This window comes from Ambystoma mexicanum, chromosome 2q, assembly GCF_040938575.1.
Source record: "Ambystoma mexicanum isolate Mex_15411 chromosome 2q, UKY_AmexF1_1, whole genome shotgun sequence".
NCBI classification, from domain to species: domain Eukaryota; kingdom Metazoa; phylum Chordata; class Amphibia; order Caudata; family Ambystomatidae; genus Ambystoma; species Ambystoma mexicanum.
The window spans coordinates 868,866,578-868,893,548 of NC_090924.1; the positions used below are offsets into that span (position 1 = coordinate 868,866,578).

The following is a 26,971-nucleotide window of genomic DNA, read 5'->3' on the forward strand; positions in this document are numbered from 1 at the left end:
CGCCTCTGGAATTACCGGGTCACCGGGGTTGTATTGCCCCAGTGATTCCGTGAATCACGGAGGCGGAATGGTAATACGAGTTTGGCGGTAACCTGCCAGTTTTTCCCGCTCGGTTACTGGCGGACTCGTAACGAGGCCCTCTGTGCATACTTAATTACTCAAGTTTTGGTCCCTCCTCTTGACTATATTACTGCTTTGGGAGAGTATCTAAGATAAAGAATACGTGGGAGGACACAAACCATTCGAGTAACGTTCTTTCGATTGGATACTCCTCCCACGTATTCCTTATCGCCCCTCCTTCCTACCCCACAGTAAAACTTCCCTTGTGGTTACAGTCTGCGCTTCCTCAAGGGTAGGAACCGTCTAACTTAAGACACTTCTTCGCTTCAAAACGGAACTGAGCAACGGACGCTGCACGCACTACTTATACATGTGATGACATCAACATCGGCACAGAGGCCTCCAAGGGACATCGACTCGACAGGCATCGATTAACAGCACCCTCCACTGGGGAAACATTTTTTCCGAAACAGCAAGCCAGTTATTAGGAAATATCAAATATAAGGAATACGTGGGACGAGCATCCAATCAAAAGCACATTACCAGGGGTAAGTAACTTGTTCGTTTATTGGAGCAGTCCTGGATGCTTCCTGTGGGAAAGCTACGCCACCCAAGGTGAGCACTCAACACATTGTGCAGATGGTTATGAAGTTTCAGAATGTCCAACGTCTTTCAGGCTTCGATTATTTGAGGTAACTTTGTCTCATGGCATCCAGTATTTTCCTCGTGCCATAGGCTCATCTGAGGAGGAGATCCCTTCATGGACCCTCAGATCCCAATGGGCACAGTTCTCTGTCAGGATGACCGACCTTCAGGTCCCGAGCAAGGTCACACAGGATCTCTTGTGGTGGGCTTGCAAGGAAAATGTGTTGACGGGAGAACCTTTTTGGCAACCATGGCTGGAAATAATAGTAATTACAGACACCTCCCTCACAAGTTGGGGACCTCACACAAATTATCTGACAATCAGCGGCCATTCATCATCGGAGTCCAAACTACACATCAACCTTTTGGAGCTGAGGGCAATCAGACAAGCTGATGGCATTTCTACTCTCTGTGTTGAGAGGAACTTCCTGATAATGACAGGCAACACAGTGGCCATGCATTACCTTAACAAGGGAGGAGGTGAAGGGTCACTACCACTTCTCAGAGAAGCAATGCAGCTCTGGTTTTTGGCATTGCAAGAAGGAATCTCTGTTGACTGCTCTTCTAGCCGGAGAGAAGAACACAGCAACGGATGCTCTCAGCAGGCAGAGCACAGTCTCCCATGAGTGGGAGTTAGCTCAGGAATTCCTTTTAGAGATCTTCTCCCTTTGGGCAACCCCTCAAGTGGATCTGTTTGCATCCAGTTTCAACAGGAAATGCAACGTGTTCTGCTCCAGGGAATTTTCTCAGAGAGGAGCTCTGGGGGACACGTTTGTGATAGAATGGGAGTTTCCACTTCTGTACGCATTTCCACCAGTCCCCCTCATTCATGTCATCAGGAGGTTGAAGAAGTTTGGGAAATCCATGATCCTGATTGCTCCTGATTGGGCCGGGAGGATATATCAATCTGCCTTGATTGGTTTTCCTCAAAGAGCAAACCTGCTCACTCAGGAGGGAGGTTGCACTATTCACAAAGAATTCAGAACCCTGAACCTTCAGGCCTGGTTTCTGAAAGGTTAAGTGATTGGGCCCTCCAGGAAGACGTAATGGAGGTGTTGCTTTCGGCCCAAAGGCCAGTAACTAAACCTCTGTACCTCTACCATTGAAACAAGTTTTGCAGCTGGTACAGAGTTAGAGGTATTGAACCTTTTCCTTGTGATACACCTTTGGTGTTGTCCTTTTTACTGCCTCAAGGGCTGAGGTTTCTACTGCAAAGGGATATTTGTCAGCGCTCTCTATCTTTAAGTGCTCGCCAGAACAGGTTTTTTTTTTTTAAAGTTCCCATTGCCATTCAGATCCTGACTGGACTTACGGAAACTGCATTAATAGATCTCACTACCCAGATCCAAATCCTGAAAGACAATGGTAAACTTGCACTCCTCTTATTGCTTGATCTGTCAGCAGCTTTTGACCTGGTCAACCATTAAACACTCTGTCACCACTTGAAAACTCCAGCACACTTCTCAGACGCAGCCACGGCCTGGATCAGTTCCTTCTTGGCGAACAGAACCATGAGGGTCTTCTCTCCCACTGATTCTGCTGAACCTTCACCAGTACCCTGTGGAGTCCCGCAAGGCTCTTGCGTGTCCCCGACACTCTATAATATATTCACAAAGCCCCTCTTTCATATCCTTGACTATCTGGGTGTCACGTATACCAATTACGCGGACGACACCCAGATACTCATTCCTATCTCGGGGAACTATGAAACAGACAGCAAAACCCTTAATGAAATCTACTCAGTAATTCAAGCATGGATGGCACATCATGGACTCTGTCTCAATGACGAAAAAACCGAGTTGATCATCCTTGGCACTCACGCCAAACTCAAAAATCTCAATCCCGCATTTAAATCCTTCACCATAGATGGCAATCTCATCCCCGTGTCAAATAACACCAAAACCCTTGGGGTTTACATCGATGCCACCTTATCCTTCTCCAAACAATCTAATGCAGTAGCTTCATCAGCCGCTTACACCTGCAAGCTGATCACTGCATGTAGGCCGTTCATCTCCTCACCCAATTGCATTACTCTTGCTAGAGCATTAGTCCTATCCAAGATAGACTATTGTAATGCCCTTTACTTAGGCACGAGCTACAAAAATATCAACAAACTACAAGTAATTCAAAATAATGCCATCAGAGCTGCCCTCAACATCCCCAAAAAGATGCACATCTCGGAGACCAGACGCAAACTACGCTGGCTTCCAGTCAAGCACAGAATATCCCTTAAAACTCTGGCCCTTACGCATAAAGCCAGGGCCAACCTTGCACCAGCCTACCTCACCAACCAACTCACACCTCACACTTCTTCAAGACCTCTTAGAGCAGCACAAGCTAACACTATGTCCATACCGAGATTTAAACTTCATAACTCGGGTGGTGCTAGCTTCCCTGTACAAGCCTCCAAATTATGGAACACAATACCTGCGCTTTTGCGAGCAAAACCTTCATTTAACCTATTTAAACATAACACGAAGTGTTGGCTTCACAACATGGACTCTTTGACAGCCTAACCGCCTGATCCCTGCATGATCGAATGTCACTGGCACACTTTTGTAATTTTTGTACTTATACTAGACTATGTATATATGCATTTGCACGACTAAGTTTGTACCCACCTGTAACTGCAATGTAACATAACCCTTATTGACTGCTTTCAATTGCAACTGTAACCAGATCTAACTTATGCGCCCGTATGCCCCTGGGCCTGGCTGCGCTTTATAAATAAAATAAATACAAATAAATACTTGCAAACCTTTTCCCTCCTGTTCTATTTATTGTCCCAGTTTGGGATCTTAATCTGCTTTTAAAACTCCTGATGGGAGCTCCATTACAGCCTCTCCATATGTGGATGATGACTCTGAATACTGTCTTTTGACAGATGTCACTTCAGCCCGCACAGTAAGCATGCTTCAGACCTTGTCTAGCAAATCTTCTTTTACGACCTTCTACAAGACAAAAGTGGTCTGAGGGTTTCGCCCCTCTTTTCTGCCTAAGGTGGTTTCTGAATTTCACTTTTTGCAGAAGATTGTTCTGCGTACTTCTTATCCACCTCCTCATCCTTCTAAGGATGAAGAGAGGCTACGCCACTTAGATCCAAAAAGGTCATTGAGCTTCTAAATCAACAGGTTTGCTCAAATAGACAGGATGACTATCCCTTTGTTTGATGTACTGGTCACAGACTAGGACAGGCTGTTTCCAAACATCCCACTGGATTATTTTATGTGTCACCGAATGTTAATATTTAGCAGGCAAGGACGTCCCTATTGGTTTCAGAGCACATTCCACTAAAGGAGTGGCTGTTTCTTCGGCTCTTCAAAGGGCAGTACCAGTGCAGGACATTTGTTGTCCTGCAACTTGGTCTTGGCTTCATTCTTTTACGAAGCATTACTGTCTGGATTCGATATCGGGTCAGGATGCAAAGTTTGGAAAGGCTGTTCTACACAGCATAAGTCAAAAATAAATTCTCCTTTCTCACCTCCATCTTACATACTGCTATGGTAGTCTCTCAAATATGGGGAATACTTGAGAGGACACAATCCTTTAGAAGAACAAATTACCTACCCCTGGTAATGTTTTTTTCTGATGGATGTTCCTCCCATGTATTCTTCATCGCCCTCCTAACCTACCCCTCCATCTTTGGGCGAATTTTACATCTACTTCGAACTTCCTCTCTTTCAATGTATGGGTTGTTGATAACCTTCGAGTCAGTTGGGCATAGAGAGGGGAAGGGCAGAACTGAGGCAGCGGGCACGGTGCATGCCACTTATACCATTGTCATTGTCATAGTCTGGGGCACAGTGGAAGCCACAGTTGGACATCGAGTTGACGACGCACTGCACCCTCTGCTGAGAAACTATTTCCCAAGCTGCAAGCAGGATATCAGAGAATATCAAAGATGAGGAATATTTAAGTAATATGACCCGAGCAGCGGGGGCATTACCGACTCAGGTAATGCCCCGGGGCCCATAGTTATATTACCCTGAGTTGGTAATGCCCCCGGCGTTTGGGTCATAATGCGTTTTAGTACCCCAGCCTGCACGATTTGTGTGACTGGGGCACTGAAAGCATTTTTTCTGCCCCGAAACATTTTGGGACAGAAAAAAAACGACCAAGAAAATGGCCGCCGGGAAAGGGAAAACTGAGTCCATTTTCCCTTTCCATGGATGCCATCGGGAGAGGCCATCCACACGGCTGGAGGCTGCCATCGTCCCCCACCGGGGACAAAGGAGGAAGAAGGTAATTGGGGGTGGGAGGGAGGGAGGGCAAAAAAAAACATACCTGCTTTCCCGGCAGGGGACGATGGAAGCCTCCACCTGTGTGGAGGCGCGGAACGGGGATGGCCCCATTTCTAGCCTCCTCATTGGCTGAGGGGCAGCCACGCGCCCGCTGGGTACAATGGCTGTGGAATCCTGGCCGAGGAATTCCCGGCCGGGTAATGCCTAGATGAGGGCCAATCAGAATTGTTGTTTCATTCTGATTGCGCCCTCGCGGGGTACTGAGTGGGAGTAACATCCATCAGAAAGAACAATATCAGGGGTAAGTAATTTGTTCTTTTACATCGCCTGGGGCCTGTACTTGTAATCATAAGCAGGTTACAAATGGCTTTTGCTGCTGGATTAAGAATAGCGTGAAGAATATTTTTCATTAAACCTTTCAGCATATATCTTCACTACATTTAGAGCCCAAGAGTGTCATTTTATAAAAATTGGTAATTGCATTGAACAGAGTGGAAATGCAAGGACAGAAAAATTGCCTTCACTCTTCACTTTTCAACTCTGTTTTGGAAAAAGGATAAGGAGCTAATTTTGCTCCGGGGCATAATGTAAATGAATGGTGTAAAAGTCCTGAATAAGGTGTTTACACCTTTCATTTAAGTGACAGCCATTTTTCATAAATGTGTGTGACGGAGAAGGGAATATCGTAACTTATGATTCCACAGCTTCCTTCCTTTCTTCCATACAAATACTCCAGCATTTGAGCCGGAATGCATTTTCATGCTGGCACAAATACTGGGGAGTCATATGGAGTCTAGAATTCATTCATTGGCTCTACTGGTAATTAATCCCAAACAACTCTAAAATCTGGATTAACCGGAGTTGGAGCACAGAAGGGAGCCAGACCCAATTTTATTTCTCCCTACTTATCTGCTCATTTTGAGATAAAAAATAAAGAGTTATTTCACAAAGGTCTCTAGTTACTAGTTAGATATTCCATTTATATCCATACTTCTTTTAATAAAGCAGGGGGAGAGCCCCCTCACTCCCCTCCACTTCCCCTACCTTAATTCATACCCTCACCCCACCCCCCACCTATTTTTTAATAAGAAAGTACACACTTTTCAAAAATATTCTGCAAAATATAATCTGTAATTGCTCAGTTATTTTTGCATTCATTATTTCTACAGATAGATATGATATGATATGGCATTTATAACGCGCCTTTACACAAGTGTTTCGGGGCGCGGCACAACAACGAGGGGGAAACAAGGGAGGAAAAAACAACAATCTTACTAGGCCTTGTGCCATTCAGATCGTGCAAGCGTAGGGAGGGCAGAGGGGGCAAAGTGCAAGAGGGGGTATGGGTAGTGGACAAGTGCAAAGGGAGGGAAGAGCGAGAAGTGCAGGTAACAGAGTGCAGCCAACGGGGGCTAAGTGCCAGTGATCAGAGGGAGCAGCCAACGGGGGCTAGGTGCCGGTAATCAGAGGGTGCAGCCAGCGGGTGGCTAATAAGTGCAGAGAGTGGGTGGACTGTAGGGTTACAGATACAGGCCACAAGTGCTGGGGGGCCAAGACGCATTGTGAGGTGAAACTGGACAGGCAGGGACCTGGAGCCAAGTTCAGAGGGTGGCCAGGTAAGCCAGGTGTGTGGAACAGATGGGTCATCAGCATGGGAGAGGAAGAGAGAAGGTGGAAGCGAAGAGGAAGGTCTTGAGTTGCTTCCGGAACCGAATATGGTTCTGCTCAAGCTTGAGAGAGGCATAAAGGCTGTTCCAGGGGGAAGGCCCAGCTGAAGAAAGAGATCTGCCCCCAACTCTCTGCTTGGAAAAGCGTCTGACCCTCAGAGAGTTGGAGGTCGATGAGCAGAGAGCTCGGGAAGGGAGATACTTAGGAAGAGAGAGTTGAAGGTAGTGCAGACCCAGCCCCAAGAAAGCCTTGTGGACAATGCAGAGGGTCTTGAACTTGATCCTTGCCGCCACTGGGAGCCAATGAAGATTTCAGAGCTGGAAAGATACGATCCCTGGGCCTGAGGCCAAGGGCAAGTCTTGCAGTCCTGTTCCGGATGTGTTGTAGAGGACGTAGACTAGAGGCAGGAAGATTTAGAAAAAGGCTGTTGCAGTAGTCCAGCCTTGAAAGGACCAAAGCTCTGGAGACAGTGAGCTTCTGGGGGAAAGTGAGGAAGGGAAGAATACCTCTGAGGAGGTGCAGCTGATAGTTTGACTTCTTAGAGACATAAGAAATGTGATCAGAGAAGGAGGGAGTGGAGTTGAAGATCACCCCAAGGTTCTTAGCCTCACAGGTAGGAGAAGTAAGAGGCAGCCAGAGAGAGAGAGAGAGACAGAGAGAGACAGAGACAGAGAGACAGAGAGACAGAGAGACAGAGAGACAGAGAGAGTGAGAGAGAGAGAGAGAGAGAGAGAGAGATAGACAGAGATAGAGAGAGACAGACAGAGAGAGAGAGAGAAAGAGAAAGAGCGAGCGCGCTGGTGTTCCGATGAGGAGGATCTCCGTCTTACTGACATTGAGGCAGAGATCATTAGTGGCACACCACTCCTGATTTGCAGAGAGACATTCAGGAATGAGAGGAGGAGTGGAGGCATCCGAGGGAAGCCTGAAAGAGAGCTGAGTGTTATCCGCATAACACTGAAAGGTGGAGCAGAGAGCAGCTATGCCGTGGGCGAGAGGAACAAGTTATTAGTTGAACAGCCAGGGAGAGAGGTTAGACACCTGGGGAACGGCACAGGTAGAGAGAGAGATATATAGATGAGAGGAAGGACTCCAGTTGGACCTGAGGGGTGTCGGTCAGTGAGAAAGGAGGTCCGCCAGGGCCTGATCAGTGATACCCACATTATAACGAACGCGCTTGGCAGGATGGCATGGTTGACCGTGGTGAAGGCAGAAGAAAGATCAATTAGAATGAGGACAGAAGGAAGGTTAGTGGCAAGAAGGAGAGCAGGTCTTCATGGATGTTCAGGAGAGCAGTTTCCGTGCCTCTGACTGCTTTGAAGCCAGACTGATGGTCATGGAGACAACCAACAGATTCAGTGTGAAGGTTAATCTGGGAGATGGCCATCTTTTCCAAGCGTTTGCCCAAGAAAGAAGTGATAGAGATCAGGTGATAGTTAGCCAGAGAGGAAGGATCAACTGAGAGCTTCTTCAGGAGGGGATGCACAAGGGAGTGCTTCAGGGGGAGGGGAAAGTTCTGGTGTCAAAAGAGTGATTGCAGAAATGAGCCAGGGTCATAGCAAGAGTGTCAATGTGGTCCTTCATTGTTTTGGAAGAGCAGGGAAGGACCTGTTTTAACGAGACTTTCATAGATCGGACTTGTCTAGAAACATTGTATGAGGTGAACAAGGGAAAGGAAGTGAAAGTCGGAGGAGAGGAGGCCACGGGCGGGCCAGGTGTGGTAGAGAAGGGGAAGGAGGAGGATGAGCAGGAGGAGGAGGAGGAGCAAGAGCGGGTGTATGGGATGTCCTGAGTTTTAGTGATGAAATAAGAGGCCAAGGATGTGCCGAGGGCCTGGGAAGAGACAGGAAAGGTAGAGACTGCAGCAGGGTTGGCCAGCTCCTTGCAGGTTTCGAAGAGTTGTTAGATGCTGCAGAGACGCAGGCTTGGATGTGTGCTCTCTTCTTGGTGAGGACAGAGAGTCTGTACTGCCTTTGGAACAGGCGGCAGGCCAGTTTGTTAGAGGGTGTACCAGTAGCCTTCCACTTCCTCTCAGCCACCCTGTACTTGCGTTTCAGGGTGACAAGGTCTGAGATGTACCAAGAGTTGCACTTGGATTGAGGCTTCAAGCGGATCTTCATGACAGGGGCAAGTACATCAAGAGTGTCAGAGATAGAAAGATAGAGGTTGGAGAGGTGTGTGTCAGGATGTGTCAGCCAAAGGTGCAGAAGGAGGAGAGAAAGTAGCGGCAAAAGCCTCAACTGACACACGCTTAATGGGTAGAATGACCGTGAAGGAACGTGGCAGTGCTGGGATCGACTTAGCCTGGGAGGGTACTGGGGGGTAGAGAGAGCGCGAGAGAGAGAGCGCGAGAGAGAAAGCGCGAGAGAGAGAGAGCGCGAGAGAGAGAGAGCGCGAGACAGAGAGACAGAGAGAGAGACTGACTGCAGACCAAGCATTCATAGGAATGATAGAAGCAGGGATCCACTCTGGGAAGATCAAGGCTACACCTCCACCGGGATGGTTGGCTCTGAGCGCGAAGATGATCTTTTAGCCATCAGGAAGGAGAGTGTAAAAGCTTGTGACAGAGCTGGCCATGAACCACATCTCGGTCAGAACGAGGACATCCAGATTGAGTTCTTCCAGAACATGGCAGATATCAGAGGAGTGTTTGACAGCTGAGCGAGAGTTGAGAGTGGCAATGTGGAGCAGGATGCCACCTTTGCAAGAGTTCTGTGGAGGGGTACAGTTCAGAGGTACGCCCTGAGGAAGTGTTGGAGGTGCCCAAGGGTGGGCAGAGGAGGAAGGATGAGAGGGCAAGGTTGACAAGAGAGAGGCAGTGGGTGCCAGAGGAGTGGTAGAAGGAAGAGGCAACACAGTGGCTGGAGAAGCAGCAGGGGCAGCTGTAAATGATCCCGAGGAGGGAGGCAGAGGATCCAAAGAGTGGAGAGAAGGGACAGCAGGAGAAGAAAGGAAGTTGAGAAGGAACGGGAAGCATCTATCGAAAAGGAGGAGATTGGCCTGAGGGCCTTGGACCAAGACGGTGCCATTTGGGTAAACATTAATGATGATCTTGGAGGAGTGGAAGGAAGCCATGTGGGCCTCCCATCGGGTGCCACCGTTAATGGGTGAAGATGAAAAAGGAGCAAGAACAGAGTCCATATGAAGGGTTCATAGGCGCGGAGAGGTAATAGTGGATTATTTGTATGGCTTAGAAGAACAGATGAGGCGGAAAACGCAAGTTGCATTCCGGCCCTCCTCTACGCCACACCAATGAATGAAAATTGGGGGTAACGTTAATGGAAGGCATTAAAGCTTTATGCCAGGCGTTTAGACCTTCCATTAACGTTACACAGCCATGTAACATGAAGCCCTTATAGGTGGTAAACCAGTGCTTTTTGCGAGAGAAACTCGAGTGCACAGTGGAAACACAAATCTCATTTTTTGCCGCACTGCTTTAATTAAGTAATTAGGATTGCTTATTTTTGTGTGATTGCTTGCTCTAGTAACGGTTGTTTTGTTTTAAGGCTGTTAGAAAACTTGCTATATATACACACAATAAGCACATGCATAAGTAATGGTTTGCCATTTTCCTTCTCCTAATTTAGATTTCAAGAGTACAAAACTATAGAAACATTGGTTGCTTTGCTTACTGATCAGCCTGAAGAAGTCCTTGTTAATGTGGTTGGAGCACTAGGAGAATTCGGCCAAGAGCCAGAAAATCGGGCAATTATCCGCAAAAGTGGCGGCATTACTCCTCTTGTCCATTTGCTCACTGGAACGAATCAAGCACTTCTTGTGAATGTCACAAAAGCAGTAGGAGCATGTGCAACGGAACCTGAAAACATGGCGTAAGTCTAATCATTGATATGCTTTGCCACCGCGTGTCACCATCTCCATGTGTACTTTTTCAACAGGTTTGATATGCATTTGTTTTCTTGTCATTCAAAAACAAAAGCACGCCTGATCTTATTCATTCCCACATTGCTTGTGCTTATTTTCTATGGTTGATGACTTGTACTTAATTGTCTCTTGGTGCTAAAACAGCCATGGAGTTCATGGAGTGTTGGTGATCTCCTCATAATGCCCAGGTGCTTATACAGAAACATGTTAAATTGCATTGTTATCTTATGTGGAGTTACAGGCTTCCAACCACCCCAGATGGTTTAAGTGTTGACGCAGCCGACAGTTGCTTTACAACAAGAGAATGGAGGTTACACTTGTCATGGGCTTTAAGACACACAGCAGAATCCTGAAACACATGTCTGGTGATGGCGGCTGCAGCACTAGCATCCGTGTGTACAGGGCAGTTATGAAGGACAAGGAACTGCCATGGGAAGGAGGTGGCTCATGTTTGCTCTGGGCTGCCACTGAATGGGAACTATTCAGGTGGCATGCTGCGAGCAGGCGAACCAGGGGGTCGATTTTGCAACTCATTCTTGTATGGCGAGCCCTTTCCTGGGGAGACTGTGGAGACTGTGATTGCTCCGGGTGGCATCAGCGCAGGAAATGGGCCGCAAAACGACAGACCGGTGCTCCTGAAAAATGCGTTTTGCAGTAGTGCTGACCTGTTCCTAGACCCAGGGGATAGCACATGACACTCCTAGATGTGTTCTGAAGCCTAGTTATCGCACAGAAGAGCAACCCAGACCTATCCCCAGACCCAGGGCTAGCACACAACACTCCTAGATGTGTTCTGAAGCCTAGTTATCGAACAGAAGAGCAACCCAGACCTGTATCCAGACCCAGGGGTGAGCACACAACACTCCTAGATGTGTTCTGAAGCCTGGTTATCGCACAGAAGAGCAACACAGACCTGTCCCCAGACCCAGGGGCTAGCACACAACACTCCTAGATGTGTTCTGAAGCCTAGTTATCGCACGGAAGAGCAACCCAGACCCAGAGGCTAGCACACAACACTCCTAGATGTGTTCTGAAGCCTAGTTGTCACACGGAAGAGCAACCCAGACCTGTCCCCAGACACAGGGGCTAACACACGACACTCCTAGATGTGTTCTGAAGCCTAGTTATCGCACAGAAGAGCAACCCAGACCTGTCCCCAGACTCAAGGGCTAACACACAACACTCCTAGATGTGTTCTGAAGCCTAGTTATGGCACAGAAGAGCAACCCACACTTCGATGAGTAGACCGCTTTCTTAGAAAACTCAGCATCGTGGGTTTCTGTCCCCAGGCCCAGGACACTCCCAGCAAGATCTGTTTTGAATACGAGTTATTGGATGCACAAGCAATCCACGTTTCAATAGGCAGACAGTTTTCATAAGACTGGGCCTGGGTAATTGATTACAGAATTGCAGCTGTCCAAACTGCTATATATGCTGTGCAATTTACAGCCTTTTTTGTTAGCGTGAGTATTGTGAACAATCAAAACCGCAGAGCCCAACTTCCATTATTTCTTCAAAAGGGTTTCTTACCTCACTATATGTTTCAAATGTAAAATTGTGGACATTCTTATGTTCCGATTATGCTCTTTGGGTTTATGCATATCACAGTGATTAGGACCTATGAAGAGATACTGTGTTGCTTGACCTGCCTGGTTCTACGCCCCTCACCCCTGCCCTCTCTTCCTGCTCCTCCTCTTCCCCCTGCCCCTTCTACTCAAGGAGGAGAGGGTTCCTTCAGTAAAACTTTGCCATTTCCAGCACTGGATGGCATGATGGTATGTGTGTCTGCGCACTCTCGGTGGGTTCCTGCAGCTGTGTACTGTCTTCCAGCCTTCTGGAAATCCAAATGGCAGCCTTGTGGATCCAGCTGAAGTGAATCTAGTCTGATCCCGGCTCCTTGAAGTTCACTTCTCTTATTAATAGAATCAGCTGACCTTTTAAGCTGGGTATGCCCTCCATTCTGAGCTTTTGAACATTGTAGTTCTCTTTTGGTTCTTTGATCACTTTTTCATCTGAGCCACTTAACATCTGGATCTGTGAATGGGACTGTGCTCTTCAGTTCCCTCGACTTTGTATCTTGAAATGTCTATAGTGGTTTTCTGCTAATGGTGTTATCTCAGTTTGGCAGCAGCCTGTTTTTGTTTCTTGCAACTGTTCATTTCTGTTCCTACTTTCATCTTTATAGTCTACTGGTTCATCAATTAATTTTCTTATTGGCATTTCTTTTGTTCTTGTTTCCTCCTGTTTTATGCTGTTATTTACCATCCTGATTTCTCTTATTGTGCCATCGCATTCATTATTGTAAAGCGCCTTGGTGTAAGGCACCAGAGAAGCAAAATAAACATTTGCATAGACATCGCCGTGTTTGGCAACGATGTGGAGTGTGGATCCACAGATATGAAGTCACATCAAGTTGACACATCTGGGAGGAAAGAGTGGTTAGGGTCAAGGAAAGGAGGCAAGACGATCTCTTCTGTGTGTATTTGCAACAAGGGTGCCGCAGGTGAGCCGAGAGGTGTCTATGAATCTCGGTTTGGAAGTAGGCTGGGGACGTGCCATGGAGGCACTTGCAGACAGTGCATAGTTGATCCTTGGATCTAGTGGTAGCCAGACAAGTCTCATTTGTAATGGAGGAAATTCAGTGATGTTTTATTTAGAGCAGAATGATGGAGGCAACTAGTGCATTTTGAACATTTGGTCTGCAGTTTTCCTTATTGGAACACTGAGAGACCCTTCCCCCTTAGAGTGTGCTGCAATAGTTGAAGCAAGAATTTATCAGATTCTGACTACCATGGAGGGGGTATGTTTGGGGATTAAAGGGACTATTTTATATTGAATTTTGTTTTAAAGGTTTTTATTTAAATAAAATCATGCAAGGTGTAAAAGTATCATGTGATATCTTATATCCAATCTGAGCATAAAGGAGTAACAATATGAACTTAACTCTTGAGATTTGAGAGGGCCTTGCATGAATACATATTCATTAATCAATAGAATTTCGATTTTATAGGGAAGGAGAGGGGGATACGTATACATTTACGAACAAGAACAGAACCTAACAGGAAAAGAACCTACACATGAGGAATGATGAGTTTAACGAGGAGGAGGGACAATGGGAGGGTGTTTGTGACAAGTATTAGATAAATGACAGTTAAACCATCGATGAATGTGCAAGACATTTTATAAAGGGTTTCCATTTTAGTTCATGTTTTCGTAGTAGAGACACAGTAGAAGCATTATACCTTTGTAGTCTGAGTGTTACATATTGAATTCCACCACATTTTGTAATGAAGTCTATCTAGAATTTCCCAGTTGGATGAAATAGTTCTGATAGCCAGCATAATAAACAGATCAAACAAAACATTCTCATGTCTGCTAGTAACGTCTTGAACTATAGAGCTACCAGCAAAAGAGCTTGAGGACAGACGTCAATTGATATGTTGAAAATGCTTTTGAGGGTTTTCCAAATGTCAAGCCAAAAGGATGCACACATCTACATTCAAGAACCATATGCTTAAAGGATCCAGAAGATTGAAGTCAGCGCCAACAATTGTCATTTTGCATAAGGCCACACTTGATAAAATGCGAAGGAGTAATACAAATTCTGTGATGAAAAAAGTATGTAGTTTGTAGTATGTTTTCCAGTTCTGTGACCTTAGATATGTGGTTCCAAACTTTAGGCCATTCTAGTTGGTTACCCATTACTATACAGTCTTGTTGCCAGGCTAAGAAGCAGTCATGCAATATGTGTGTAGAATAGTTTTGCTGAAGATTTTTGTAATATAAAGAAGCAGACATAATCGATTTATAGAGAGATTGTAGCCTGTCGGCATTTGGAGTGATGATTTTACTGATGATTGATTCATAGTTTTCAACAATTGCATCAACAATATACAAGAATTGTCAAAAATTAGAAGGGGACGTTGAATTTGTCAACAAGTACATTCAATTTGACTGGAATACCTTGAACAAATAGCTGATCAAGATATTTGATACCCAGAGAGAGGCATGGCCTCCAACAAATTAACTTTTTATTGATTCTAATTAAAGGATTCAACCAAATATACAATGAGATGTAATGGTGGGACTTGGGAATTTGAGGGAATTAATACATTCTGAGGTAGTGGGCAGATAAAATGGTACATGTACATTTGATAAATCTAGTTTTAGCTTTAATGAGAAAGCAAACAGCAAGACTTATGGGGAATACCATCACTCTCTCCAGACATAACCATTGTGGTACATCATTAGAAAGTTCATGGGTAAACCATAACTGAACTTGCTTTAACACAAAGGCTAAATGATAATTCCTAAAGTCTGGAAACCCAACCCCTCCAGCTGCCCGTGGTTGTTAGAGTTTACTGAGTGACAATCTATCGTTTTTTTTCCCCCAAAGAAATGTAGCCAGTGAGGTATCAATGTATTTCAAGAAAGAGGAGGGAAGAGGAATAGGTAACATGAATAGAAGATACAGAATAATTGGAGAAAGCATTATTTTAATGGATTCTAATCTACCCCACCATGAAAAGTAAAGAGGGGACCAGGGGTTTGTGTATTCCTCTATTCTAGAGAGTAGAGAAGTAGTGTTGAGTTTAATCATGTCTTTGACAGAGGAGGAAATATGTATACCAAGATACTTAAAACCACTTGGACACCATTCCATAACTGAGGTTAATATTTGGTGTTCGGTAGAATGCACATTAAGAGGTAACATTTCTGACTTGTCTGTGTTCAGTTTGTATCCTGAGGCAACAGAGAATTGTGAGATAATGTCTAAAATATGTTGCAAGGAAGTATCAGGATCTTTTAGTAGCAATAAGACATATTCAGCATATGCTGCCAATTTGATTTGTAAATCACCACATCCTATACCTTTTTATTATTTTGTTCCATTCTTTCCAAGAAGGGCTCTATGGACAAGATAAACAGGAGAGGGGAAAGAGGGCATCCTTGGCGTGTGCCTCTAAATAAAGGAAACTATGGGGATATATGTCCATTAATGAAAATGGAGGTCATCGGATTAGAGTAAAGAACTTTGACCATTGCTAAGAATGGGGTTTCAGGACCATGCCATTTGAGAACTTTGAAACATATAGTTCCAATCAACCCGATCAAACGCTTTCTCAGCGTCAAGGGCAACCGCAGCGTATGGATCTTTGGAGCCATGAATAGAGTCTGAAGAGTCTAAAACCAATCTTATGGTGGAAGAGGATAGTCTACCTTTAATGTTGCCTACTTTATCCTGTTTAACTAGTTTAGACAGTACCAATAGAAGTCTGTTGGCTAAGATCTTCACAAAGATTTTATAGTCCGTGTTGATAAGGGAGATGGGCCTGTAACTTTGAGGAAGTTCAGGATCTTTACCGGGTTTGGGGAATACTATGAGCATGGTTTCCAAAAATTATCCCAGAGCTCCACCATCCTGGATGAATTGAGAAAAAAGTTAATTAAGTTTAGGTACTAAAATGTCTTTAAAGTGTGCATAGAAATCACTGGAATATCTGTCAGGTCCAGGAGCTTTATCTTTTTTGAGGTCTTTGATGGCTTTATAAATTTCGCTAATGGATATGGGAGCATCAAGCGACTGAAGGTTGGTTAATGGATACGTAGAGTGAGGTGTATGATGAAGACATTTCCGAATGTGCTCATTATTAGGAGATGTTTTGGAGGTATATAGTTTCTTATAGAAATCAGAGAAGACCTTGATAAATCCTTTATCCGAAAATTTTCTATTGCTTTTGCAGTCTGTAATGACTGCAATTGTGGCTTTCCCTTTTTAAGTTTCACGTAAGAAGCTAGGAACTTACTCAATCTATTAGAAAGTTTGGTAGATTTTAGCTTTGTATTTTAAAAGGTTATCACAGGTGTATTGGGTTACGATTTTAGTATATTGAATTCTAAGTTTAATGATGGAATTTAAGATTTTTTTCAGAATTGGTGCGTGAGCATTGAGATTCTAGGGTCTGTTTGAGCAACTTTGTTTTATTCGCTACAAAGGAAATAATGTGTCCTTGAAGGACCGCTTTGTAGCAGTCCCAGTTGTAAGTAACGGAAGTGTCTTAGCTTAAGTTTTCTGGGAAGTAGTTATCGTACTATGTGTTATGAAGAGAGTAAATGTTCGATGTCCGATGTTTGTATCTTTGCACGTGATTTGAAACTGTTATTTACAATTGCGTATGGAACTACTATTCTTTATCACAGGTTTGCGACCGCTTCCTTACTGTGCCCCTTTAATGCACTACGCTCTCTGCTGCTGTTCTTAGACATTATTCCCACTGTGCATACTTCTCGGCCTAGGCCTGCCTATTATATTGTGTTACTATCTGATTAATATGTGTGCATTGATCTAAGTCCATAGTGCTAACGGCGTCGGTACCATCAGCCACTTAGCCTTGCTTCCATCTGCTTGTTGATTGACTGCACTATGCCCCCTGGCCCCTGTCTCCACATACAAGTAACCGGCTAAGCAGTGCATCCCACCCCCCATCCTTGACATCCTGGGGTACCAAGCTATTTCTCACATAGGAGTGCCCCTCCCGTGCGAGCTCGCCAGTTGAAAGCTTTGAGCTTTATTCAGCAAACCGCCTCCTTCTTTCACGACGTTCGTTCCGTCCTACCTCATTGATGTACCTGCATTGTGTAGCTCAATGTGCCAAATTACTTTCTGAATCGCCTGCACCTCATCTCTCCAACAGTAACTCTAGTACTATTATCTGCCTTTGCCCAACTGTCTCTTTGGTCATTTACAACTAAACACTTAGCATTCAATTCTCAATGCAGCCTTGGTGAATGCGCCAAGTTGTAAGAAAAGGTAGCCAGCTAATGTTCAGCCATAAGTTCTTGAAAGTGTCTAACCGCTATATTTTAAAGTAGCAGCTGTGGTTTTATGTGAATTAATTTTATTCCACTAATTGCGCATTAAATTATTAAAGATACCTTTGTGTCAGGTGGGTTTTCAACTCTGAATGCTGCCCTGGTGACTGCGCAGAGTTATGAGAAAAAGTAGCCAGCTACTGTTCAGACATATGTTCTTGTAGACGTTTGACTACTATATTTTGAAATGGCAACCATGTTTTTATGTGAACTAATTATAATTCACCAATTGCGCATTCAAATGATAATGATACTTTTATAACAGGTGAGTTTTCAATTCTCAATGTTGCCTCGGTGACTGCGCAGAGTTATAAAACAAAGTAGCCAGCAAATGTTCAGCCATATGTTCATAAAAGCATTTATCTGCTATAATTTTAAATAGCAAATGTGCTTTTATGTGAAGCAATAATAGTTCACCAATTGCGCATTCAATTGGTGTCTATAGCTTTATATCCAGCTGAAAGAGAAAGTCGCAGAGCTACATTGAGGAGCAGGGCCCGTGTTGTGAGAGAAAGAGCCTCCCACTCTTTCAGCATGCCTTGTCCGACACGTGAACCCAAACAGCTGACTGGAACGTTGCGACGGAGTCATGGGACCTTGCGGCTTTTATGCCCAGCCCACTGGCATCCGCAGGACATCAAGAATGGCCAGATCGAGGCAAACGGGATACTCCACGGACAACCAGGGATATTAATAAGGTAATAGAGGCATCTTACCAAGAGTATTATGCACCACGAAGAAATAAGAGATAATGCTAGTATGCCGGAGCGGGAGCACACAGATTAAGCGGCCATCTCACACAGTGCTTAGCCACACTCCCCTATATATGGTATTTTTAAGTTGGAGAAGTTGGAAGAAAGAGTTCTTGTCCGTTCTCATTAAGTCATCAAGGTACATGAACAATAATGTTTTGTGCAGGCGTAAGTTGACAACTCTCCCAAGGAGGTATTTGGGGACAGGAAGAGGACTCCTGTTTTCAAGAGGTTCAACTTAAGGTAGAACTTGTGGTATTTATTATGATAAAGCCATTACAGACTGAGTAGAACTGGTCTTGAGTGCAGGATAACCAGGGGTAGATCTTTGTAGATCCTCAGCATTGCAGTGAAATGCAGCAAGACGTGATACGCTCTGAGCAGGCCAATTAGTTCTGGAAGGGGCAAATAGAGAGGGACAATTAGGTATTTGAGTTGTACTCTGTTCCCTCTCTGACAGGAGCCCACCATTTCACAACAGACTGTTCCAGAAGACTTAGAAGGGAATATCCCGTTGTTAGCGAGTTCTAGCAGGTCAAGCCACACTGTGACCCTGACTTTTTTGTTCTGTGTCTACGGGAGATGCCTGCATTTGCAGTGGTGCAGCTTTTAACTAGCAAACTGTATTTCCACCTATATAAAAGTCTTATATTCCTGCACTTCAAAAATACCCTTCATGTTATATCGTAGGCAGATATGCTAGGATTTGTTGTTCCATGTAAAGCATCCCTAGCCTCTGGAAAATGGTAAACAAATGAATTTCAAATTTGTACCACTTTCAATTTCTGCTGTTCTGCTTTTTATTCTTTTGTCAGATTTGTAAGTGGTATTGAGTTAATTTAGGGTCTATTTAAGACCATTTATCCCTCCACCTATTCAATCTCTTTCCTTCCTCCTGGCCTTTTAAGTGATGTTGTTGGCTGCTATTATAGTTACCGGCATCTGTTTCACCCAACATTAGCCGTTGACTATGTAAGCATTCATGGAATATAATCAGTGATCTATGGATCGCTGAATAGATAGTTGTATTTATCAAAAAGGGCACCTGGTTGATGCCTTGCTCTACCCAGGTGGGTAGTCACATATTAAAGAGCAAAATTGAGCAAGGTCATAGGGTACCTGGCTGATTAACGAAGGGTGAACACACACCTATGGGGGTTACACCTTGGTAAGCGTGTACAAGTAACTGTAAATGACTTCTGACAAAAATATATCAGGACAGTTTTGAGTACTGCAGTTAGATTTTTAATAAAACTGCAGTTTACGTGTTTTTAGATACACTTGATTGAGACTAACACAAGATACAACAGTATTTACACATTTTGAATGTATAGTAATCAGTTTGTAAGTGACAAATTTCAAATATTTTTTTAACGTCTTTTCACTGCTTACACATCCACTGAGTGGTCCTTGGGAAGGAGACCAGTGGATTTAGTGAGGTGATAGCATGCAACAGTCAGCACATATACATCAAAACAATGAGGGGTTGAACAAGGACAACGTAGACAATATAACAGTCAACACGACAGTGTTTCGGCCAGAAAGTGAGCTTGGATGAGCTTTGATGATGTGGCCTTCATCAGGACGAGATATTCCAAGGCGAGAAGTATCTTGTGAGGTTGGAACTTCGAGCGCAGTGGCTCAAGGAGTGCCGGTGTCAGCAGTACACTGGAGTATTTTCGAGGTCCTAGAGGTGGCCGTTCCTTGAGGGCCTGTTGGCGCGCATAATATGGGTAGAACAGGCTGGCGTGATGAGTACGCTAGAGTCAACCGCAAGCGTGAGGGGCTGCGGATGAAGGAAGGATGAGCGCTGCAGAGCAAGCTGTCAGCTGTCGCAGTCCCTGCTAGCCACGGTTGCGGCTCCGAAGTTCCGACCTCACAAGATACTTCCCGCCTTGGAATATCTCGTCCTGATGAAGGCCACACCATCAGAGCTCATCCAAGCTCACTTTCTGGCCGAAACACTGTCGTGTTGACTGTTATATTGTCTACGTTGTCCTTGTTCAACCCCTCATTGTTTTGATGTATATGTGCTGACTGTTACATGCTATCACCTCACTAAATCCACTGGTCTCCTTCCCAAGGACCACTCAGTGGATGTTTAAGCAGTGAAAAGACGTTACAAATATTTGAAATTTGTCACTCACAAACTGGTTACTATACCTTCAAAATGTGTAAATACTGTTGTATCTTGTGTTACTCTCAATCAAGTGTATCTAAAAACACGTAAACTGCAGTTTTATTAAAAATCTAACTGCAGCACTCAAAACTGTCCTGATATATTTTTGTCAGAAGTCATTTACAGTTACTTATACACACTTACCAAGGTTTAACCCCCATAGGTGTGTGTTCACCCTTCGTTAATCAGCCAGGTACCCTATGACCTTGATCAATTTTGCTCTTTAATATCGCTGAATAGATAGTCCAGAGCCCTGGTGACTGACGACATCAGTTTAGAATGGGTATGTTACCAGTAGCCTTTGTAGCTAAGGACTTGCTCATTGATTCATGAATTTATAGAGAACCAATAAGAATAGCAGGAAGAATATTTTTCATTGAGCTTTATAGCATGAATCTTCATTACATTTAGAGCCAAATAATATCGTTTTATAAAATTCGGTAATTGCTTTGGAGGGGAACCATCTCCGTTTGCAGTTCCTTGCAAAAGGTTTCCCTCCGTACAATTCTGTTGATTTCCAAAACACAGTGGAAATGCAAAGAGCAAAACGCATGCAAAATTGCCAACACTCTTCACCTTTCCACTCTTTTTTGGAAAGGTTTTTAGAAGCGCCTTTTGCTCTGGGCGTAAAGTAAATGAAAGTCTAAAAGCCTGAATTAATGCTGTTATGCCTTTCATTTACGTTGCACCTCATTTTTATTCATTTGTAATTTATGATTCTTCTGCGCCGTTCCTCTCTGCCATACAAATACTCCATCATTTGCGCCATCATGCATTTTCAAGCTGCTGCAAATGCTGGGGGTTCCTATGAAGTCTGCCGGATTTTTGCACATACAAAAAGCCGGTGGACTCCATAGGAATACATTGTAAACACTACCTGCCATGCATACATGACATGCAGCGTTTACCCATTTTGCAAAGCGTAGTGCAAAAGGGCAGCATACAAGCTTGAATGCCACCTTTTTACACTCCCCTTTTGCACTCCACTAAGCGAATGAGAAAAATGACATGCGTTACAGAACCCTGCCGTGTTTTTACATGGACCTCGAATATGAGCCTCTAAATGTCTCCCCCAATCAAAGATTGCGGGAAAAATTCATAATGGGGTCCTATAGAATTTATCTGCTTTTACCAGATGGTAACATCAGGCAGATTCCATAGGAATCCATTAGTCTTCTTCCAGCATGAGCATACAGTCTTGTGGTAAATCATGTGCTATTTGCAGGTGAAACAGAAATGCACAGTGGAAACGTACATTTCATTTTGTGCCACATTCCACCCGCACCTCCAAACAGAATTAAAATTCCCTGGAAAATAAAAGCGAGGCATAAACAGATTACACATTGATTGTACGTGTAACTTTTACTCTTCAGGGATTTATAAAAGGACCTCCCAAAACTGAATACCCGAAAATACTTTTTGGAGAATGTTTAGAGAATAAAAGTATTCACTGATGTTTTGGTTGACACCATCCCAGTACGTGAGGCTACTCTGCTGGCTCCTTAACTTTGTTACCTCCTCTGCTAGTGAGTGTCATCCCATGATCCCAGAAGTACTGGGACGATGAAGAGGGCTGAAGAGTAATGTTGCTGCAGTAGTCAGGCAATTAAGCCTAATAACCCACACCTGAGGGAAGCTGCAAGACTTAAAAGGCCCCCTTAGGTGCAGGCCATTGATGGAACTGTGGCTGGAGGGCGTGCAGCAGCAACACTAGCAGAAGAAAGACAGCACAGTGTGGCAATCCAGGAAGAAGTGGGAGAACCGAAGGGATGCCGGGACTTTGATCAAGCAGAATTCAGCTTCCTGTCCAGAGAGAGTCCTGTTCCCCAAACTCTGAAGTGCAGAGGTTGCATAGCAGAAGGCGTGAAGGAAGACTGCTTTTCCTCCTGTAAACCTAATTGCAGATTGCTCAGCAGGAAGCGTGCCAGAGACTGCGGCTAGAAGGTGTTGTGAAGCTGAGGGTCTCAGGAGCAATAAGGGCTCTTTAATTGCATTACCGGACCGAAGATACCTTCCGCAAGGAAGGGAGTGGGTCCAAACAGAAGCTAGAATTCATAACAGCCTTGCAACACACGAAGGAAGGAATACAGAAGCCGGTGAGCTTTACCGAGCGTTTTGATCCCTTGTGTGAAAATTACAGGAAACAGTATACAAATAGAATCACTTATGTGCGAGTAAAAGCGATGTGAAACTGACCGTTGATTGTCAAACCATGAAGAACCTGAAAAGTAGCACTTGTGCATAAGCAAACATTACTTTCACTCGCATGAGAGAGGAACACAGTGAAACCTTATTGAATATTAAACTTGCTGAGAATACATGAAAGAGTGGTCGCGTGTGCATAAAACAGATACTGAGATGAAGGGTTGTTGGGGAGAATTCTCTGTTTAGGCTGAATTTCCTAACCTAGTGAGCCCCCCAGCAGCTTTGATGGATTTCTGGAGTTTGTTTTTTCTCCTGCCAAGAGTGAGACTCTTTTCCTCACACTCTTGGACATGATTTGAGGGGTTCCTTTGACTGTTAATGTGTTTTATGGGCTATGCGGTCTTTTACCCCATAGGGTCTCATGTGTTTTTACTATGTGTGTTACACAGCACCCTCCGTGCAGTGACACAGGGGTGTCATAGTGACACCCCACCATAGACTCCGTACCCTGGGACTGACTACTGTCTCCCAGGGAATATAAAGTCACCATTGGCTTTACTAGTCCCAAATTATGAACAGAAACCAGTACAAACCATCATATTGTGGACGTACTGGTCGGGGCAATTCGATTGCCCCGGGGTCTGTTATTCGAGGGGGCATGTCTCCGTCCCCCCTGATCGAGTTTTGGCTGGTGGCAGTGGTACTACTTTTTATATTCGACCGCGAATATATCTCTATGGGATTTTCCCATTGTTCGAGGCTACCAACTTTAATTATTTAATTCCTATAGCCTTGAACATACCACCGGGTTATTTATTTAATATTAATTCACCGGTTGGTATTTTTTGCCAGAACTCGATTCTAAAATGGCGTTTTTGTTCTCTTCTGTGACTCCAACCCAAGTTGAGCCCTTTGTTCCACGTTTTGGCGGGCTTCTCCACAGAAGCCTCCAAAGGTCGTGCCACTCTGTCTGGGTACCACAGGGGGTGCGGGAGGGGGTTTAGGCACCCTGGACTGAGTTGCCTTGGCAACTCCAGTCGCACTCTTGTGTGATTGGTCCTATTGGTGAGCCGGCCGGCTCACCACTTAGCATGTTTGATTGACAGCTAGGCTGAATGAATGGGGGTTTCTTGCATAAAAGCAGGGCTTTTGGGACTGGAACTTGAGAAGTCGCCACAGGACCTGAGAATCCAAAGAGGGAGAAGCTGAGCCGACCTGCAACGACGACACCACCAGTGGAACCCTGCTGAACCGTCTCACCACTTCCCGACGACAGAGGAGATCTTCTTGCCAGAGAGTCTCTTCCCCTTGAGCTGGTGGGGACAACCAGTTCGCTTTCCTGTTTCGCCTACCAGGATGTCTAGTGGTCGAATTGCCCGTGCCAAGCACCCCGGCAACCGGATAGCCACTTACCACTGAACCGTGAAAGAAAGGACCACTCCTTTTAATCGAGAAACTCCACAGCTGGTTTCTTCCCTGGCAGCACAACGACCTCCTGCTTTCCCCGCCGAGATCTTCTCTTCTGCCGGACGAAGCACTGACTCGCAACCGCTGCCAGGAACCACTGCCCCCGCTGGAGTGTTCTCACCATTTCAAGGTACTGTGTCCGCCTGGCCTCCCTTTCTATAGATTGCTACAAGGTGACAGTAAATCCTTAACCTTCTAGACTGGGCTGGCCTCTTGACCATCTAACTGTTCCCTTTCTTTTGATCCAACTTCTTTCTGAACCTTTTCGAGACTTTTGTGCACTTTTCAACCGGGTGACCTTGGACACATTTCGTTCTGATCCTCTTAAAGTGGATCCGGCTTTCTGAACTCTAACTTCACGGTTTGATTCTGCCTTCCTCTCTTGCTGTGTTCTTTTGAAAGTGTTGGGATCTGTTTCAATTTTTGCTCTGCCTTTCTCTCCCTTTGAAACCGAATTATTAGAGTGCCATCTGCGTTAAGCGCTCACCGCTGTCTGAAAATAAGTGGGGCTTTACTTAAGACATGTCTAAATATTCTTGTAAGGGAGTGTATATACTTTAGTGGCTGTGTTTTTGAACGTGCTTGAGATTAGTGCCAGTGTGTTTTCTTAGATGTGTTTTTAAATAAATAATTATATATCTTCTACACCAAAGCTCTGGTCAGTGTTTGCTTGTTCTACTGTGTTTACCAGCCCTATTGTGTATGCTCTGTATACTGCCTAACTCTTCTTGAGAGAAGTCTGACTGCTCAGCCACAGCTACCAGGTAAATCTGGGTGGTGCAGACTGCTACCAATTGGGTTTACTGCTAACTCCTGTAGTCCTAAACTTTTTGCAGTGGTCCCTAAGGGAACTGCACAGGTTTCTGCCTAACAAGGGTAATCTCTGAATCAATTATTACGAAGTTGGAAATATAACATTAAAGTAAAGGGACTATGAAGTTGGAAAAATAACATTAAAGTCAAGGGACTGAACATTAACTCTATGAGGTATAGAGAGCAAGCATTGCCCAAGCCAACAGGGAATATGCGTTATTCCAGCCTAGAGCGAAACAAGCCTTTCCCAAAGCTGAAGTGTTGTACAAACATTCCCAAAAGACCAGCAGACTACCAACCGTGCCCAAAGCAAGAGTATACAAGCATTACCTGCAGCCAAAAGAGACTGACAACAAGGTTGATGAATAAAATACCATGGCTGGTAGGATACATAGAGGCAAAGGCAAGGTTAGGAAAGGGAATCTGGCTGCTTGTGATTGTTCTCTAAAAGCTGATACATCCTACATTGCCAAAGCCAATAGTAGAATGAGAAAATCATATCTGAAGGCAATTTTGCGTTGTTGTTGTGTCAGACAGGCAAGAGTGGCAAAGAGGCTGCCCTTCTGGATAGTGAATATTCATAGGAAGAGTGCCTTGCTTACTTGAAGGTGTTGAAGTGCCCTAAAGTGAATCTTGTCATATTTGAGAAATTGTCCAAAGTCACTAAGGTACAAAATACTGAAGCAGTGGTGGTGCTTTTGGTTGTCAGTGATTTGAAACCTCAGTAGCACAATAGGATGTGGACCACCCGGGGGAAGACAAGTAGATCCTCATGGTGAAATATTGCAGAAGTTAACCTGAACTAAGAGTTGTCCCAGTGGAAGTAGAAGTGCTTTAAAGTCATCCTGACAAAGATAAACTGTGATTTCAAATATTACTAAGCAAGACTTAATAGGTGTTAACCAGGAGTTGTATTTCATTAACCTTATTAGAAGTTGTGTCTATTTGAACCTGACAAGGAACTGTGTTTTCTTCTTTTATATAAATTGTGGCATAACATCTTGACCTGAAATAACAGTGATGCTATTTGATGAAGTGGAAAGTCAGTGTTCAAAGAATGAGAGGAGCTTTTCTGTTGTTTGAACTTTGGTTAGCAGAACTTCTTTTGACACATTGAAGGAGCCAAGAACTGTGAGTCTTTTTTTACAAATCCTGATTTCCTTGTTTCTTTTTGTTGAACAGTGGAACTGAAATCATGTTGAAACCTGGGGAAGAAGAATTCACCCAGGTTACCTAGAAAGACTATGGGCCTCATTACACGGAAGGCGGTAAACCAAGGTGCTAACAGCACCTTGGTCCATGCTGGTAAATTACCGGTACCGCCATGGAGGAAAGGGGAATTACCGCCCTATTCCAAGGTTGGCAGGGCGGTAATTCCCCCTTCCTCCATTGCCCTTCCCCATTCCCATTTTTGCCCCATAGGGCATAATGGGAATGGGGAAGGAGCTAATTACGGTACCGCAAATTGCGGTACCGTAATTAACACCCTGGTCCCTTTGCCGGTTCGTTTTTTAACGCCTGCTAAAAGCAGGCGTTAAAGTACCAACACGCAAAGGGACCTCGTAATAAGGCGGTAAAGGTTAACGGTCACCGGTACCCTTACCGGTGACCGTTAACCCTTACCGCCTACCGTGTAATGGGGCCCTATGAATATTATTGTTGATGTTAATGTGAATTGCCTCATTTCTTTGTGTATTTGATGTTTGAGTGAGAAGGCCAGAGATCCGGTCTTAGTGTTTTCCTTTTGTTCTTATAGGCAGGTAAATCCTTATTAGAGCAGGTAGAGTGAGGCATTTGATGAAACATATCATTTTATAAAATTGCAAGGTTTGAAAAATCATCCAAAGGTTGTCCGCTTTACATTTCTGACCCCTCAGAGGCGTCCAGCCGGTGCATCCTGGGGTGTTGTCACTGCAGACGCAGGACACTTAATGGGATATTTAGCTGATGAAGCCACTGACCTGATAGGTCTGCATTGCTTTTCTTTTCCTTCTGTTGACCGTGATATTTTGTATTAACTGAAATGTTTGTCTGTTTTGATTATCTGTTTTGTGCCACTTTACATGTTCATATTACATAATCTATTGGTAATATGAGGCAATGTAGGACTTAGCTAGTGCTTCAAATGCTTTCGATTACACAGGTTACATAGAATGGACACATTTAGCAAAATGATATATAATTGTTATATAAAAGTGACTGTCTGAGATGGTCGATTGCCATAACCTACGTGGTAATTTATTTGT

General features: G+C 44.4%; 1 protein-coding gene across 1 annotated transcript in view; it reads left to right on the forward strand.

Moving 5' to 3' along the window:
* The window catches only part of ODAD2 (outer dynein arm docking complex subunit 2), a 1,183,909-nt gene that overhangs the window by 953,621 nt on the left and 203,317 nt on the right, over positions 1-26,971 (forward strand). The window contains exon 16 of the mRNA XM_069648108.1: positions 10,202-10,444. Coding sequence (XP_069504209.1) covers positions 10,202-10,444 — 243 coding nt within the window. The remainder of the gene's footprint in view (positions 1-10,201; positions 10,445-26,971) is intronic.